This window comes from Lathamus discolor, chromosome 6 (genome assembly GCF_037157495.1).
Source record: "Lathamus discolor isolate bLatDis1 chromosome 6, bLatDis1.hap1, whole genome shotgun sequence".
In the NCBI taxonomy this organism is placed as follows: Eukaryota; Metazoa; Chordata; class Aves; order Psittaciformes; family Psittacidae; genus Lathamus; species Lathamus discolor.
In genome coordinates, this window is record NC_088889.1 from 58,444,003 (window position 1) to 58,463,170 (window position 19,168).

Here is a 19,168-nt window from a genome sequence, read left to right on the forward strand (position 1 = left end):
GGCAGGCAGCAAAAGAGGAGCAACACCACTGCCTTCTCTCCAAGCTCCCTGAAGCAAAGCTAAATTTTGACCTTAGGGCCATTCTGAATATTAATGGCCCAATATTTTTATTTGTAAGAGATCATCAAAACCATCTTGCTATACTTACTTTTACACTGTGTTATATTTGTTGACCCATCAAAATCAGTAGTGGTGTTTCCAGGGCATGAAATGCAGTAATTCTGTCCAAACTCAGGCTGGTATGTTCCAACTGTGCAGCGAATACACCGATGAGTTGTGGTATTATAGAAATGGCCTGGTGAACACTGAACTGGATAGTAATTAAATACGCAGCATGTTAAAAAAATGGCAGCAGCGCATGAGATCTTGTGCATTTTTAAAGGACCTAGTATAATTTCAGTAACTGAAATGCCATGTTCATGAACTATGAGGGTTATAAAGCAGAGTAACTGAACAGATTTTAGTTTGTCAGGTCACTTCGTGCAAGTTCAAAAGTCCCAAATGCAACACTGCAGAGCAGTTCTGTGTGAAAGCAGTAAGAAGATCATGCACCACCATGATGTTGTAAGCAGGACACCAAGTAGAACAGTGTGTTACCAAATGGCCTTGTCACTGACATTTAAGCTGGAATTATGTGGAAATGTATGTGGAAACACTAACTAAACCTTTCTTTCTCACCTGCTTATGCCAAGCAGCATGTGCATTGCTGCTCCATCCTAGTATACCCTGGTGATGAGCTCACCACAAGCAGAGGTGAAAGACTCCGTCCTTCTGCAAGTGGCATATTGCATCAATATTAGTGACTAAACTGATATATTGCCTTCTTCTCTCATGATCACACACTGTCTTTGCAACAACAGGCTGTGAGTCAGGGTACAGCCACCTCCACCAGATCCATTGCTACTATATTTCATCATGTCATGCTACTATAAATCATCATGTAAGCTATAGCCCTCACAGGACTTGCTGAGAGTACCTCCTGCATCACCAAAGAGACCCCACTCTGACATACAAACCCTTTCATAAACATTACAGATTTTATGGAAGTTTTAGACATGAGATGGACAGACATAGAAGAAAAATCTATTCTAGCTGACCTGCAACCTTTTTTTCTACTTCTCTGCATACAGTCAGGAAGATTTCTTTCTCTCAATGCAACCTGAGACCCCAAACACCTTTGCTTACATTTCTAATATGCTTCCTTTCATTTGATTTTGCTTAGCTTTTATGCATCTGAATCTCTGCCCATCATCATCTGTACTGGAACCTTACAGAAAGCAGTCAAGAGCATCAGCTATATCTTTGCTCTTAACTCTATCACCACCTTGTTTTTTTTTCCTTGCCCTTTTCTTTGTGGGACTAAAATAAATTAAAATATTTTCCTATTCCTGTACCTCATTTGGTAAGTTTACCTCTGTCAGGTTAAACATCAAAACAATTTACTAACTTGCCTTTCAAATGTAGTTTTCTGCATCGCACAGTCCCTTTTCTCTATTCCTTTTAAGCTCTGCTTACTCCCACATAACCCTAGCCTTACTGAGCTTTGTAAGCTAGCTTAGCCTGGAGTCCTTCCCTACATGCTCCACCCCCAATCCAAATGCTTCAGATACAAGTTCCAAATAGTTCTTGCATCTGTGATTCCATGTCTCATGTGGCCTCTTCCACATGCAAATCCCTGAGCTCTTCATTCCAGTTAATACAAATACATTCCTTTAATCTCCACTCTGTTTTGAAAACTGAACCTCATTTATAGACCTGTTTTTATTTACATTATATAAAACCAAAATCAGTTCCTCTTATCTCGATCCAAGGTTTTTAACATGTTTTTTTAGTGCTTCAACTTTACAAAATTAAGTATGAAACAACAGCATTTGTGGGTTCAGTAATTCTTCACTGAAGAAATCTATTAGCTATCCCATTGTTAACAGTAATATTAATTCTTCAACTATACTTCAAAATTCTTCTATTATGTTGCAATTCTCAATAGTAAACATATCTTGACTGAAACTAGGGAGATCTCTTAATCCAAACCACTACCAAACGTCTGCATCAGGAACATGTTTCTGTCCCTTATTTCTAAACTACAGCAGTAGATTTTCTATTAACACTTCTTATTCAGGCGATTTTAATGTAAGTCATGGGTTCTTATCCATGCTTTAAGATGCTGAGTAAACAGTTATACTGATCAACATTTCATCTCTCTCCATAGACACGCATTTTTCACAGCATTTTCAAGGACAATTTCATAGCTGTCTTTCAGCTTTTTACATTTTAGGTAACTAAGATGCTAACAAAATTCTTTCATATTTTAAGATAGGGCCCCTACCTGATTTTCACTCCTGTGAGGAAAACCTTGGGAGCTAACTGCATGTTAGCTCCAGTGTGATCAAACTTAGAGGGCTGCCTGAGGTACTGCACGGTTAACCTGAATGCTAGCTTTTTAGGTATATCCCAAGGCATCCAAGTCAGTTTCTCATTATGAACATGAAGAAACTATTTTCTTACTTATCCTCTAGAACTGCAATCCCCTCCTTCACATTTTCACATGGTCTTGATTTTCTTGGAGACCTTTTTTTCTCCCTGCTGCTTCTTTATACGACTCTTCACAGATCAATGACTTCCCTGATCAACTTCCATGTACTTCTCAACCCCTTTCCAAGTACTTCTCAGCCCCTTTTCAAGTCTTGTATGAAAATCAGTTATAAAAGGAATAGAGGTTTTATTGATTTTCCCTGCAGCCAGGCCAGGCCAGCCAACTATGAGACCCCTGGAAGGAGAGGTCCTTGAAAAGAGGATGACCCTTCTTTGAATGCCCCACTTGTAGCAGCAGCAGTTGCTTTTCCCTTGGAGCAACACAATTCACCAAATAAATCTTGACCTCACCTTTGGTCTCACAGTCCTGGAAAAAGGATGCACTGCTGTGTCTTGTTGTTAGACCTCCTCCACAAGGAAAGCAGGATACTCTTCCAGCTTCAGGCTGGTATGTTCCAAGGGGACATGGCAGACAGGGTTTGAAGCCGTCAGGAGAATATTCACCTGGTGAGCACTGATCTAGATGAGGAAGAACACATTTGCTTTAACCTGTACATTATAGATGAAAGTACATTAGCGAGCCTTCACATGACCTGAAACTCAAAGGTGAAACTGCTGTCCTCTACCTGGGAGCGGGAACCAGGATTTCAGAATTGAATGCTAGCAAGAGATAGAACTCAATACATACAGTGTACCCTGTAAAACTGAAACAGACACTGATACGCTCTGGTGTAGTGAGCTCTTCTGTGAGCTAGAATGGATTTTCTGCTTTGTTTCTAGACTACGCTGGACACAAAGCCTGTTCAGTACTCTCCATACATCTATACAGAGCAGTTATAGAGTGATTACCTCTTCTTTCTAGCTAATAAAACTCTTTATGAAATAATTAGTACTGAACCTAAAGGTGCCAAAAATGTACTTCCAGATTTCTATAAGTGTTCTACTCTTAATACTATTGAATATTCATACTTCAAAACTCTTGGTGTTACTGAATTATGTGAAAACCTCAAGCGCAACAAGTAATCATGCAAATCCACTAAACTAAGCAGTATGAGTGCCTCAGACTTTGAAAGCACAAATATTCTTCCTATTCCTCTGACACTGGTTCTTCAATAAGGATTATCTGTGCACTGAATAGTGCCTAGGTAGCACTAAGTCAATCCAACTAATTTTACTTAAACACACACCTCAATATTATCTAGCAACTCCAGCAATATTTATGGGTAACTGAAAAATGCTGCTTTTCAAACTTTTCACAAAAGAACTGGTTCAGTGCCAGTTTTTAATAATTATCCTGCACTAGAAAGGCACAAAACACTGTTGCAGTTGTTCAGCTGCGCTGAAAAATTCTGTCCTTTTAAAGACCTGTTACGATAATAAACTGTTAGTTTTAGTTTATAGCTCCAATAAATCACTCAGTGAATAGCTGTTTTGTTAGGAAGTTAAATTGGCCTTGGCTTCATTTCAGGATATATGACTAACAACAAGCAGGGCATTAACTACCGGTCATGATCAATGATGAAAAGCTTTGTTTATGGCTGATACACTGAGTAGAATAGTGAGTGTTCCTCCTTAGCTTAAAAATAAAATACACTAGGTTAAGCAATGCTCCATAGCTTATCAATGAAAGTTAATGAGGAAGTCTTAGCTCTAGGTTCTAACTTTTTCCACCACACATGACTTCAGCTTTCATAAAGACACACATTCATTTGCTCCCACACTTTTCAAGTCTTTCTTCATTTACAAACATTCCTACAGAACACTCATCTCTCTACTCTTTGTGTAACTCGACAAACATGAATGAATTAAGGCTTTCATTACAGCACTTCTAATAAGGTAAGAAAAGAGCACTATTTACCATTCCATAACAAGGAAAGACAATCAAGGTTAGTAAAGGTGACTTTCAGAAGTGGCTACTGACTTCAGAAACCCAGAAGCAATGGAAAGACCAGTGCAAAACTTATTTCAAAAACCTCTATGGCTCTATGAGAAACCAGAGCTCTGAGTGGCCTGACTGCAGACTATTTGCTATCTGCTCTCTCATCTTGACCTGTTTTTTTACCCTTCCTTCTAATCACATGTCAAGTTTGGAGTGGTTTGGTTTTGGCTCTTTTTTTTTCTTCAGTGTGTGTTTTGTTTTTGTTTTGAACAGAATGCTACTTTACTTCCTGAGCTTGCTCAGACTCCAGCACAACAGTAGGTTGGCTAACAGAGCTCAAAGGAAACCTGTCCCAGGCAGGAACCAAACCCACCACTTAGGTGGAAATATTACATTTCAGAACTTATCCCATCAGATCTCTTTCATCGCCTTTATCATCTGCGCCTTGCTTTCCTTGAAACTGCATGTTGCAAAATCATAGAGTTCTCTGTGGAACAAAACTGAGTTAATCTAAATCTTCCAAGATTATTTAGCAAAATGACTAATTTTTTTAAATTGCATTGAGAAAGTAAACTTAGATCTCCACAGACATCAGTGAGATCCTCAATACAGAGCATTCTTAGATGCACTGCATGACTGAATTCTGAGAGCAAGAGAAAGATGGGGCACCAGACAGTCTGTTTCTGTGCCTTACATCTATATTGAGACACACTGTGAACTCCAGCTAGTTTCTGGCTTCCAGGATTCTGAGGACTGCAGCAAGAGTTACAAGTTAGCTGTGCTTCCTCATCCTGTTAAGTCTTATTATGGCATAAAACACAAGTTTCTCATTCCCCATCATAGTATGTTCCCACACTTCAGCCAACTAGCAATAAGAAAAAAATCTCAGGTCTCTAACATTTTGTGTTTGCGGGTACAAATAAGGTGGTCAGCAGCTAGACTACTTGATAAAGCTCAAGGTGATATCAAGACTATGCTTATACAAGCATTAGGGCAGATCAACTGTCAGGATTTCTGCAATTTGACAGTTTCTGAGCACTGAAAGAAGGCTGACATTTTGTTTCAACTTTGCTCACAGTAAGCTGAGGTCCCTTACACTTCACTGGAGCTACACTGCAACTGCTCCAGGCCCCGTTTCTTTCCCTCCTGTCTTCCACTTGCACTGGCTGCCCCAGGTCATTTGTGATGCAGGTCAAATATGGCAGGTGAGCAGGTTGGTAGGCTATGCTTGTGACAGCATCCACAGAAGGAATACGGGTCTGAGACAGTAAAAGGCAGGAAGTGTGTAAAATCAGCCTGGGCCAAAACAAAACTTTTCCAATCGATTCCCTGTAAACAGCTCCCAGTTCCTCCCCATCTTCCACCTAGAAATATTCCAGAGGTCACCCATCCAACCCCACTGAAGCACAGAGCAGGTGTAATGAGAAAAGCCTGTTTAGAAGCTCACAACACTCACTAGAACCCAGTTTAGCATAACAAAACAGACTTAGTGTTAGGTTCAATCATAGCAACATTAATTATAGGGACATTATGTCAACACAGAAATCATCCCATGGAAATCCATAGGACTGTGCATGAAATGAGGGTGATACAAATGAGCCCTTTTTAAAGAAAAACCACTAACATAAACACACAAAAAAAAAAATAAAGGGGGGGGGCACACCCCTAAGAGTTCAAACTTTTCCTATCATCCGTTTAAATGAAACCAAACATTTCACAAAACTAGAAACTGCACGGTCCCACCTGACACGTGGGAAATACCCAGCCGAAACAAGACCTGGAGATTCGCAAATAATGACATTAAATCAGAATTCCACTGGCTGGCCTTGCTCTTTTTTCAGAAGCCTGATTGTTTTTCTCCAAATGAACAAAAGAATCCATTGCCTCTAGTAGACTTCATTTCTGCAGCCACTGTCTTTGTCTTCAATACCCACTAAAAAACAGATCTTGAGTCTCATGCAGCTGTTTTAAAGAAGGTGAAAAAAAAGTGAAAGCTTTTCTGATGCAAAAACGTGAAGAAAAGGGGAGGAGGGGGAAGAGAGGGGCCCGCAGGGAACCAGGATTAACAGTTACAAAGACATTTAAAGGCTCTTCCCCTCTTTTCAACAGGTTAGCCTTTGAGTATTTGCTCCTATAGACAAATGCTGTAGTATCTCAGTGGCTGAGAAGGTGAACCTCATAAAGGAGGTCATGATCCACCAATTCACCACTTTCTTCAGAATGATGCCTTCACTTTACAAGGAAAATCACCAACAACTGAAGCAAACTGATCCTGAAGCACCCTTTAAGTTATTGTGTTGTAGCAGTTCACATATTTAGGACACTTGAGATGGTTACATACTCTAAGGATTTATGTCTTAAACCTATGACTGTCAGAGCAAGCATGTTAGCAGAAAAAAATAGCACCCCTCCTCCCATTTGATAATTCATTTCTTCTTGTCAGATTTTTATAAAATTATCTCACCAAAAGTGTGAAACCAAATGAAGTTTAGGTTACAGCTGCACCTGCAGGTTAGCTCTTCAAGACAAGAGCTGTCAGAGAAAAAGCTGGACTTTCCCTCTTATGCTGCTGAAATATCACTAATGTTTGAGACAGTACTGTGCCAGGAGAAGCCTCCCACAGGAAGAGGACCAGTACAAGACTGTCTGAATCAGTATCTAACCTAGACATACTGCAAGTATTTTGTTTAAAAACAAACAAACAAACAAACAAAAAGTAGTTGAAAACAATTAACTGAAACCTGCACTTGCCTCACTGTCTGCACCACAGAAGACTTTCCCTAGACTGACTTAGTTCCCTCACTGCCTCCTACTCCTCTGATCAGACTGAGTGAAATCCCTTTGCCAAAGTTCTCTGCCTGTCTAGAGACCTCATCCACCACCTGCACTGAATCAATCTGCTGTCCTGGTATCTCTTTCTGCCCAGAATCATCAGCATGTCCAGATAACCATGTCCCCAGGCCTGTTCAGATGTTCTCAGCAGCTCTGCAAAACAATCAGATCAAAACAAAACAATCCACCCTGACTCTCCCACGCACATCCCTGAGCTAGCTTCTTCGTCTTCTTCCACGCTGTTCCCACTCCATTCTCTTCTGCCCAGCCTATTTCTTGGCTCCTTCTGACTGGCAGTCAAAGCAGCAGCAGCAGCACTCACCCTGTGCTGCCTTTACCATGCACACTGGGACAATCAGCTTTTTCTAAGGAAATGAGGCGTATGTAACAACACCACCTCTGTGTGTACTTTTATGTCCCCTTGACAGCTAGTGAACTTTCTGTCCAACTGCCAGCAGTCTAACAAAGGGTGCAGAGAGGTTTCAAAGGTACCAAGCTTTTGTATGTTTAATGTAAAGAAGTGAGCAATGTGCAAGTGGAGGTGAGAGACCTTCTTAGCACCCATGCAAGTCAAAAGCTGTGGTACAAGTTCCATCTCCTATTTGATCACAGCAAATCTACACACGAATATGGTCTGAATACAGCTGAAGAAATGAAGATTCATTTGGTGACTGCATTTTTTTAAGCACGAGCAAATCAAACCAAAAGTCATGAGACCCACAGGGAATCGGGTCTTGTTAGTTGCACTGCTCACAGCAGTACCTGTTAAGATGTACAGAGCAAACTGTGGTACCAATTCAGCGATGGAAGAGGCTTTTTAAAAGCTGTTCTTCAAAACATTTGTCTTCATATGATTAGTGTCTGGTTTAACCATAGAAAGGCTATCTGTGCTCACCTTACCAAAGAGTTTACCAGGTATTTTCCAAAAGTCCCTTTTCCCCCGAACTAGCACAGAAATGCCACGTAAGAAGGTCATTTGTACTGAGAAATTAAAACTGGTTCTGCAGTTACATGAAAAAATACAAATTTGTTTCCTTGCTGTGCCAGTTGCTAACTGTAACTCATGTTACCTTCTTTACCTGCAGTATTTTTAGCTTACTCGTTGCTATTTTTCCAGATGAAATCACAAATGGCTTGAAAGCCATACTGTGCTCTGTACCATAGACTGAGACAGAGTTTGTCCAAGCCATCCTCCAGCATCTAACACAACAGCTTGAAAACATCCATGTAAACTCATCTTGGTGAGCTTTCCCAAGATTTTCAGACTCATTGCGAAAAAAAAAGAAGACTTGCAGCTTTTTTTCTGACAGAATTCCTGAGTAATTCCCTAGTCTGCTTGCTTGCACAGATGTTTTAAACAACACCAATTCATTTTTCTATTCTGTGAATCCAAGTTTTTCAGATTGGAAAACCTATTCTTAGGCCAAATGGGTTGCTGCTGGAAGATGTACTAATTCAATCTGGCACGCATTTTAAAGGCTTGCTGATTCACAAAACCACCTACATGCCGCCTACCTTATGCAGCCTGAATTAGCTGCCATGGTTGTTAGGCCCCTGTTAAGATAACATCTGACCCATCTCCTTAACTTTTCTGCTTTGGAAGCATTTATTATGGGCTACACTACTGTGGTGCCCTACAGCACCACGATAATTAAGATTTTTTTCAGTACTGACCTAGAAAACCCCTATTTTCCATGAATTTATAACTGTGATGAAGATTCTCTGAGACTCAGAGCTTTATCAACAAAGAGAATGTGACTGTTTCAATTTCTGCCCCGCGTTTTCTTAGGAACAAGGGAGAGTTCTCAAGTTCAGAAACACAGTGTTACAGTGGATATAAATGTAGTCATAAAAATAACACTGATGATGTCAAGCCCATTGGTGCCTCATGTTATTCCCACATTTTCTACCTTTGAGCTTACTGTAGGCTGTGCATCAATTATAACAAAGTGTAGTACACTGAGGCCTTACTGGACTCTGTAACACAGCAATTGCCAGCAATAAATACACTGAGGGGCACATTTCAGTAGCACAAACAGTAACCCCTACTTCTTCCTACACAGCCCTCCTATGTCCCTCATAAGCATCCCATGATCCCACCAGGCTCATCAGACCACAGCAAAACTGAAATGCATGTGATGGTTTGCTCCAAGTTTACTTTCACTTACCACATCTGTTACCCACATGCATCTGTCCTACACCACAAGACTGCTGTGGCTCCGATAGCTTGAGAGACTTCCTAGCCACTTCATGGTCCACACCAGAGACGCGAATGCGGAACTGGTCCCTGCTGACTGTCTTCCGTAGGGTCCGAATGGTTTTACGGAACCTCTTTTCAGTCTTTTTCCGAGCACAGCGCACATCACACGTGTCTGAAAAGTATCAAGGGTGAAAGCTGCTATAAGTGACCGTGCACAAAAATCCCAATTCAAAAGACCAACTATGCAAATAATTGAGAAAGCCACTCTGTGAACAAATCTGAAATCCTTAAGGACAACACCACCAGGCTAGAAGAAAATTCAGACCACAAGACTTTAATCAATGGGCAGCTCTTTGATCTTTGAAGTTATATCTATCCCTCATTCTTTTGAAGCAGTAAAATTCATTTTCAAAACAGGAGATACTTTTCATTATCATTTTGCACACAGATAGAAGTGAAAAATACAGAAATAAAGGAGCAAATGCCAAGAAGCTTCAAACCGCACCTTGGGTTATTTTCCAACCAACCTGTCACCTCCTTTTGGCTTGTTTCAAGCTCAAAGTCCACAGTGATAAAAATTTCTCTAGTTGCTGTCAGTCTGCTGAGGGCTCCATGAACTTTCTTGCCAGAGCTGCATGTTAGGTTTACATAGTGGAAACTCTCCATTACTGAATTATGTCTCTCTGTATGAACAAAATCAAAGGAAGCAAAAGCTTGGCCAGCTATATTATTGAACATTCAAAAGAGCTCAGTATATATTATTGTCATGAAGAATTAAAGAGGAGCAAATGATTAACTTCACATGGCAGTAAACAATTTAGCCAGTTTCTCAACTGGTACACCCTCACATGAAATCATTACTCCAGTGCACTTACAGATCTACTGTTGGGCTGAGGCGCTGGCACTGCAGCGGGTCCGAGGCATCATTGGCTACTAGGATGAGAGCCCGGCTGCAGCGCTCAGCCCGCTTCCCTTGGGTTTTGCTAGCAGGTTCTAATGAATTGCCTTTGTGCTATCCAGAGCATCTTAAAACCATGACACTGCCTGCATCAGGCAGGCTATTCAAGGGAAAAAATCCTGCACTCATATGAAGTGTGTGAAAACCATGCTAGCTTATAATGGTGTATTAAATTAAGTAGTGCCTTTTGGAGATCACTTTCAAGGTTTCTACAAGAAAATAAATTTAGTTAAAGAAAACACTGAGAATAAGCTTTGGCTCTGGAGTATATAATTCTTCACGAAGCATCTACTGTAGTCTCTCACTATTACTCTTGCAAGGACAAACAAACTGACATGCTGATTCATCTTATTGTTTCATGACTTCTTCCCCCAGATATTTTTTTTAATGTACTCCTCCCCATTTTCTGCTGACTTTGTGAATTCCCAGGCCATACTTTTCTGCCTTGGAACAGATGGAAGAGCTGACCTCACTGTGTCCATCTGGGCCTGCTGAAGTGTAAGAGGAAGGCAAGAAAAGAGGAATAACCTTTGACAACAGTCAGCATAAGTGGCCAGGAGATTCTTCACTGAGGCATTAGGCAGGTGAGAAGAGAAAGAACAGAAAGAAGGGTAAGAGAGAAAGGAAAGGAAAAATCAAAAGAATGAAAAGAATGGTTGATTTTATTGAGAATTTATTGGTAGTAATACAAATAACAAAGGAGAAAGGCTTTCCTAGCAAGGCTGTATGTTGTCCCAGGGAAGTCCCGTGATATAAAATAACTATTGCAAGAATCATACCTAGGCAAGAGTGCGATTCATGAGGTCAGTGAAGAAAAGAAAGTCTGCAGTTCTCTATGCTTTGCTTCTGGTGTACTTCATATTTGGAAAGTACATATATGACTGTAACCTGCTTACCCGCATTTTTATATTCATACCTGGTACCATCTGTTCCAGACCTTCTTGAAACATCTCAGTCTTTTTCAAACTACATTTTCCTTCATTTAATTTAAAGGTTACGCTTATCTTGATGGCAGAAGTATCTTCAGAAAGAAACAATGACGTTATTTTCAAAAAGGAATAGAAAATTTAGGTAACCATAAAGTCACATCATAATGATGACATCAAAAAATACGCTGATATAAAGTGAAAAAGCGGTCATCACAGAAAGCCTAAAGAGACATCAGCTTTCTCCTGCTGCGAAGCTGTTTCACAACTGGAATTGGAACAAAGTAGGATAGATGTTATTGGAAAAAAAAAAAAATCTTATCTGTTCAGCTTTAAATACTTTCTAAATTTCATTAACAGCTCAACCTAAACATATTGTATGCTGCCAACACTGTCCAGTTTGGGTGTCTAAAAAGAGGCATGACACTCCTAGCCTAGCTGTTTATTTCACTACCGATCTTTTTCTATTTCTTTGTTTATAAGTCTCAGTTTGAGTGATGCTGATGAAGCAGTGCAAGGGGAATTTCCTGCTGAAATCATGAACTGCAATCATGAGGAAGAGGAAGAAAAACCAGAGGGAGTATAATGAAGAGGGAAAATACTCAACAGAAACACCCTTATTTCACTGCTATCTCTTAAAAGAATTCAGTCAAATCATGCAACAGTAAATCCAGTGATTACCCAGCCAGCTGGATGCATTTGTATTTTGCTGCTTTTTCTTAAGCTGAGACGACCTGCCACAGGTGAAGGTGTAGGCATCTTGTGTTCCTAACAGACAGACCATACAGACAGACAGTAAAGACACAAGCACTATGCACAGACTGAAGACTCCTGTAGTATAAAAGACATTTTTAATTTGTTGTTTGGCATCATTATCTTCATCCTTTTTCAACAATGTTGTTCATAAAAGACTCCATACTAGAACTTGTCTCTTCTTAAGTAATTTAAAATGTTCAGGAAGAAAAGCAGCAACTGTCCCATAAGCACCAGGCAAGTCTGCATGCTGTGTCCTGTGGGGTGGAGGGACTGTATGGGCAAAATCTCAGACCCCACGCAGGGCTGGAATGCCTTTACCCCATTCAGCAGCAGCTCTCAGGGCCAATTAAGGAATGGCCCAGGGAACACGGAGAATTCTGCCCTGTCCTTCCTAGCTTCACAAAGACAGTTGTCATGAGAAGGGAATCTGAGGGTAGAGTGGTTATAAAAGACAAGGAAAGGGGGGCTTTCTTGGGACACCGGCAGGGATATAACCCTTTATTATCTATAGTGAAAGGGGAAAGGTCCCTGTTGATTGTCTATGTCTTGCAGCTTCCATGAGAGTTAAGAGGTTTGCTGCTCTTACACTCTGCAGAATCACATGCTTGTTTTTGTTGGTTTTGACTTACCAGAAAATACTTGGACATCTGAAGAGCAGCTTAAGAAACATCTATCACTCCCACCACTCTTAATGCAGTGCAGCGATACCCTGGGTGACACATTATCAGGCAAGGAACCCTTTGTCTCTAAATAGGATAAAGCAAATACTCACACAAGTAAAATACCTACATACACACCTTATTAATAAATTGGCATGCAGCTGGTTTTGAAGCTGGTACCCAAGAGCACCCACACAGTTAAAAATGCTGTCTGGACAGAAAATCAAAGCAAAATAAAATCACTGGAAGATCACAACACATAAGTAATTTCCTTTCAGTTAAAGCTATCATCAGCAAACCTTCTCATGCAGAGAAACAAAAGGAAATAGAAGCATGAGCTGGATAAAAGCACAGGAAAGAAAGCATCAAAATCCCTCAAAGTATCTCCTGTTTTGGGGTTGTTTTTTCACTTGTTTTTACCAGTTTCAACATCAGTACCATCATGCTAAAAGTAAAGTGGGATACCAGGAACGATGACTCATACCACTTGACTGGACAGATCAAGATTTTCAGATTTGACTATAACCACATGGCCATCAGACACATCAGGAGTAGAAATGTATTTATTAGGCACCTTACCAACACAATCCTTTTTATTCCAGTGTAATTTGTAGTTAGAGTGACACAGGCATTCATAGTCTCCCAGTGTGTTCACACACAGCTGTTGGCAACCACCATTGTTGACACTACATTCATTAATATCTACAGAGAAAAGGTAAAAAGACTTTTAAAATGTCATTTTTGTCCAAGATCTGTACTCTAACTCCACTAAGTAAAAATATACACAAATACTGCTTGGTAGGACTTGGAAAAGATTTTAGTAATGCTATCTGGACACCTACATTGAAATAGCTTTTTCTGCATGGAAATCCTTTGATAAATGTCAAAGTTGATCAAATGTCAGAGGGGAGATGTTAAGCGTAGTCTTAAACCATTACTATATAACTAAAAACATATTCAGCCTCAGCAATATGGCAACAAATTAACTCAAAGAAAAGGAGATCAAATCAAGTCTGCAGTGCCCTGTGCCTGGTTAATTAATATTTCTAATTTGGAATAAAGACAGACAAAATGGACAGGATTCCTACTGATCGATGCCCCGAAGTGCTCAGATACATACAACTGCTGTGGAACACTATGTGACCCCATGTGGGCAAATAACACCATTGTATCACCATTGCCCCTTTTGGCCAATTGTCCAATTTCGGGGCCTTTCCCCACCCAATAAATGCCAACAGGAGGAGAAACTAATGGCAACACAACATACTGCCTTTGGTGCGAACTTGCATGTTGATGCAGAATATGCCATTCACCAGTGGTGCATCCCAGGGGTCAATACTGGGGCCAATACTATTTATTCTCTTCATTAAACCTGGATGATGGGACAGGAGTTCAGCCTCAGTAAGTTCGCAGATGATACAAAACTGGGAGGAGTGGCTGATACACCAGATGGTTGTGCCACTATTCAGAGGGACCTTGACTGGCTGGAGAAACGGCCCGAAAGGAATCTCATTAATTTCAACAAAGGGAAATGCAAAGTTCTATGTCTTTGCTTCTCAGATACACTCTGATGACTGCTTCCCTTGTCTCCAGTAGCTTTATGGCAATTATACAATAAGCCTAGAAAGCTGCCAGCAAGAAATGTCTTGCAAGCCCCAGAAAGTTTGTGCAACTGAGGGTACCCATTTCTACATACACTTTTCTCAATGGCAAAACAAGTTCTTCTAACTGCTCTCCCCAGCCATCTGTTCCCCCCTCTAGATAGGTAGCAACTTGGTAGAAAACACCGTGAAACAGATTACAGAAATGATCTGATTTCAGGGGAAAAACATGCTGCTAACAGAACTAAGACAGAATGATCAGCAGAGGAATAATGAAGAAAGATAACAACTCAAATCGGTGCTACTGGTTAAGATACCACAGAATCAGCCCAAATCTTCGGGTTTCACTGACTTTTTGTTAGGATGCAGAATGCAATGGCAACTTTTTACCTCCAGTACTTATTGAACTTCCTCCATATAGGTCAGAAGGTGTACACTCAATATCCCTACCAGCTTTCACATAGCCTAGATTGCCAGTAACTTAAGGACTTCCTATGGTACAAGGATTACTACCTTTTGCATAGGAGTATGATATGAAGTGGACAATTAGTAGCCAACAGCAAAATTTACTGTAATTTTCCCTTACTGGTGATTTCCCTTATTGATGGCCAAAAGAAATGGAATTAATGCAGGAGAATTAATAAGAATAGACTTCTCTTAGAAATTCGAACACATGAACAGTGATACTTCCCATCCGAAAGGTTTGCCTATTCATCAGGATAAAACACAGCAATGTTGTACCTGTAATCTTCTTTGCAGACTTTCTAGAGGCAGAGGTTAGAACAGATCGAACACACAGAAATCACTGAAAAGTTATCCCCAAGTTCACATATGTCTGAGGCAGAGTGAGGCACAAGTAAGCCTTACCCAGAATTAAATAAGTGCATGGAGTCAGTAAGGTCTTGCCTAGGCTTTTATAAAACAGGTTTAATTTCATTTAGTGTCCAGTTATTCATATTTCCTCATGGTAATTCTGGGAACTTGTCTCAGAAATATTCACACTCAACACAAACTGAGGTTCTGTGAACATCTTTCTCTTTCCTTGAACTTTTTTTGTACGAAAAACATAAAGATTCAAGAGTATTAATCCTGGCCAGTGTGAATCAGTGGTACTACATCAGTTAAATTTAAAACTACATCACATGAGAACCTGACATATGCACCTGCGAAACCATAACTTTCTATGCCACCCAGAGCTTCCTGTTCTTTAAGTGCAAGTCCACTGACTTTTCATTGAAGTCAATGAGACTTCTGCATGTGAAAATTCTATCAAATTACAGCTTTCATACCCAGGTACAAAATGCATCAGTTTGCTCTAGTAGTCACAGATGCTTTCCGGATGCAGGATGTGAAGGGAAAAACATTTGACCAAAGACAGAAATGAGCAGGATTAGTTTCTACTTTTGATGTGCCTCCTTATCACAGCAGAGAGTAAAGTTTATTCTGTCCACCTATGGCATATACGTAGGCTTGTGTCTTGCACAGACACTAATTAGACCTGTGGCAACAGCATGGCATGTAGTGTCTTTTTATAACTCACCTCCACAATGTGTGAAGCCATAGAGAGCATATCCTTTGTTACAAGTACACTCAAAGGTGCCTGGATGATTGATGCACATGTGGTCACACGTCCGTTCAAAAGAGCATTCATCAATGTCTGCAAGTGTTAAAGGAATACATCAGTATCTTTCAGCCTGACAAGGGAGCACTGACAAGCTAACGCAGTTCAACACAGAGACGTACAGATTTATGTAAACTAAGCACAAAACTAAGCGAATTTTTTTAAAGCAAATAACATAACATGATGAAATGACAACTTTTGAAAGAACAAATAGTTTGCCAAACAAGTTTTTTCTTGGCAAGCATAAAATCTGCTGCTACATTTTAGAATTATGATTAAAACAAATTATTTCTATTCTACAGGGGAAAAAAGACGCTGACGGAACTCTTATTTCATTAACAAAAACTCTATATTAGATCTGCAGAAACAGATTTACAAAAGAAAGTATTGCCTTTGTTTTTTCCCAATAAATGAAAGCAAAGGTCACATTTTTAACTCTATGTGAATATGCAATGCCTGATTTAAGCCTGCTGAAAATCACCATCTTCTCCAAGATACACCTGAAGACAGATGACTGGAATAATTTGTTGAATTTTTCCACAGATCCATTATACTGTATATTTAGACTTCAATGTCTGTCTCTAAAGGCTGCCAAGATACCTGTTTTCTCCAGTGGCAGTTTTCCTTGCCATTATAATCACTTTGCACGCATCTTTGTAAAGCATAGTTACTACAATAGCCTAATCATGATCTTGGCGAATTGAATGGTAAAAGTGGTCAAATTCCCGTCACTCTGAAGCCCTAAATATCTATTATACCATCAAAAGCACCTAAAAGTTCTGTGTTAGTACATTATGCATGACATGTAAGAATGTTGTAAGATACACAAAAGTTCCCATCAGCATGACTGACACATTACATCATTATTTTTTCTTGGGCTTTGGCATGCTTCAAGATACCACTTTTGAAACAATCTAGGGAAGTGACAGGGACAAAAGGGAGATGTAAATCTTAAAAATACATTCACAAAGAGATTCCACTAAAAACAAACAAACAAACAACACCACCACCAACCAAAAACTTTTTATATTGTTTGTTCCATAAAATTGTTGTTGTTCCTTGTCTGATTTTGAAAGGACAAGAATGCATCAAAAACCCAGGTGAAAACTATCTTCTGTTGGTCAGTTCAGCTTTCTGAAATTCATCATTAACGTCAGTTGGTTGTCTATGAAATGGAATTATTCACCTTCCAACTGGCTGATAGCTTTACATTGTTCCATACTGTAGCTTTTCCAAAACCACATACCACTCAGATCTTTACATTTTAATGTATTTAAGGAGCTTAAACAGGATTGCTATATCTATATTTACAAACCATTAGACAGAAAAGCAAATATGCTTTGCAAGTCTCACAGGAAAAATACATGCCAACCTAAAAATCAAATGTTCTATGTTTTAGGGAATAGCAATTTCAGGGTGTCTACAGGCCTGTAATTTCATAGATCACATAATGTCTTTTTTTCTTTACGTAATGAATGTCCCATTAAGAAAAAATAATGTCACTGCAATGATAAACTAGTCAGTAAGATCAGTAAGATGGATAGAGAGAGATTGTCTATTTTTTCCCTGTAAATTACTCAAAAATCATTAACAGAAGAGGGGGAGCATTATCCTCATAAAAATCTTTTTAATATGATGCTATTTCTGTTGCTTCCAGATAATAGTTCACTGTGCCATTAAACATACCTCCTACAATAGTATTAAGCCAACTGTATGTATTAACTCAACAGCTGTTCTGAAAAGAAAACAAAACAAAACAAGAAAACCCAAAACTGAGCATGGAAATTATTCTGGAGTCCATTATCACTTCATCATTGTAGTAGATGTCCAAGCCACACTGATTTGTTCTATTTCTATTGCTTCTCCAGTGCACATACCTTGACAAGACTTCTCATCTGTTAACAATTTAAATCCTTTTCTGCAGCTGCAATCAAAACTGCCAACAGTGTTTTTACAGAAATGATCACAGCCTCCATTATTGGACTGGCATTCATCAATATCTGTAACAAAAAAAAGTGCTTCAGCAAATAAACACACTACATCCAACATGCTTCCACTACCGGATCCAGAACACAGACACATCCAATTGGTTAATGAAGCCCAGAAACAAAATCTAGTGAACTACTACAAATTTTAAGGATGATCAGATCCAGCTCTTATGAATGATCTGGCCCATTCAGCCCCATGACAGTGTTACTTGCTTTCGTTTAACATATTGCTGTCGGTTACACTTGGGTACATGTATTTGCAAAAGATAATTTCCCTAAGTTATGTTTGGACTTAAATCTCCTCTAACAGGTTTTAGCTTTTTAAACATTCTCTCCATTTCCTCTCCCTAAACCCTGCAGAAATCTCAGACAGAGGAAACTTCCTGAGCTACCCCATCCTTTTCATGCCAACATCAGAATGAGTTCTTTGATATTAATTGACTCAGGCATGCGGATTCCATCATTTTTTGCCAGCAGAACAGTGTTAATATCTAATTACTGGAAAATGTATTCTAATATACAACCTAAATGTCCCTTTGCTTCTTGCCAGTACTCTCACCAGAGCTGCTTCGGCCAGTATGAGTAATTCTATTCACACATCCCCGTTTACACACTGATATTTGCTTCTAAACTGCTCTAATGCCCAGCTGACTGCGGGTAAAATAGCAGTCTACTGAACTATATGCCTGTAAGAACAGACATGCCTACCTCCCCCAGTAAAGACCTCTACTTTACCACACACCAGTATTACCTCCTACTGTGAAAAATTAGGCCAACTTGGCAGAAGGGGTGAAAGCGGTGAGGTGGTGTGATGCACCTGACACAATGGAAACTGTGCATCTACCCCGGCTGCATCCTTTCTTAGGTCAGATTACACATACTGACTTGGATTACCTGCATTTGAAGATGAATACCTTACGGTAAGGTGTTGGTATGTACGTGTCCGCCAGTATAAAACTCACCTTTACACGTCTTCCCATCAAACTGGAGTGTGAACCCAACAGGACAGCTGCAGTGAACTCCGGTAGATGTATCTTTACACGTACGATCACAGCCACCATTATTTACTGCACATGTTTCTAGCCAACAAGATAAAGCTGAAGTTTGCTCAGGGATATTATAATGGCAACAAGAAACATCATGTGATAGAAGGCACGGTTCCAAGCACACTGCTATTCAACTACATTTAGCCTAGTATACATGAGCAGCTACTAAA

The 19,168-nt window shown here is 39.8% G+C and overlaps 1 protein-coding gene across 4 annotated transcripts in view; it reads right to left on the reverse strand.

Moving 5' to 3' along the window:
* The window catches only part of SCUBE2 (signal peptide, CUB domain and EGF like domain containing 2), a 39,557-nt gene that overhangs the window by 4,175 nt on the left and 16,214 nt on the right, over window positions 1-19,168 (reverse strand). For 2 of the 4 annotated variants that reach the window (XM_065682991.1, XM_065682989.1), the window contains exons 8-18: window positions 18,915-19,031; window positions 17,842-17,964; window positions 15,884-16,000; window positions 13,322-13,444; window positions 12,713-12,829; window positions 12,009-12,095; window positions 11,318-11,422; window positions 9,971-10,126; window positions 9,412-9,615; window positions 2,884-3,051; window positions 149-310 (exon numbers count right to left, since the gene is read on the reverse strand). In XM_065682991.1, coding sequence (XP_065539063.1) covers window positions 149-310; window positions 2,884-3,051; window positions 9,412-9,615; window positions 9,971-10,126; window positions 11,318-11,422; window positions 12,009-12,095; window positions 12,713-12,829; window positions 13,322-13,444; window positions 15,884-16,000; window positions 17,842-17,964; window positions 18,915-19,031 — 1,479 coding nt within the window. The remainder of the gene's footprint in view (window positions 1-148; window positions 311-2,883; window positions 3,052-9,411; window positions 9,616-9,970; window positions 10,127-11,317; window positions 11,423-12,008; window positions 12,096-12,712; window positions 12,830-13,321; window positions 13,445-15,883; window positions 16,001-17,841; window positions 17,965-18,914; window positions 19,032-19,168) is intronic. The other 2 variants (XM_065682990.1, XM_065682992.1) reach the window with 2 other exon arrangements.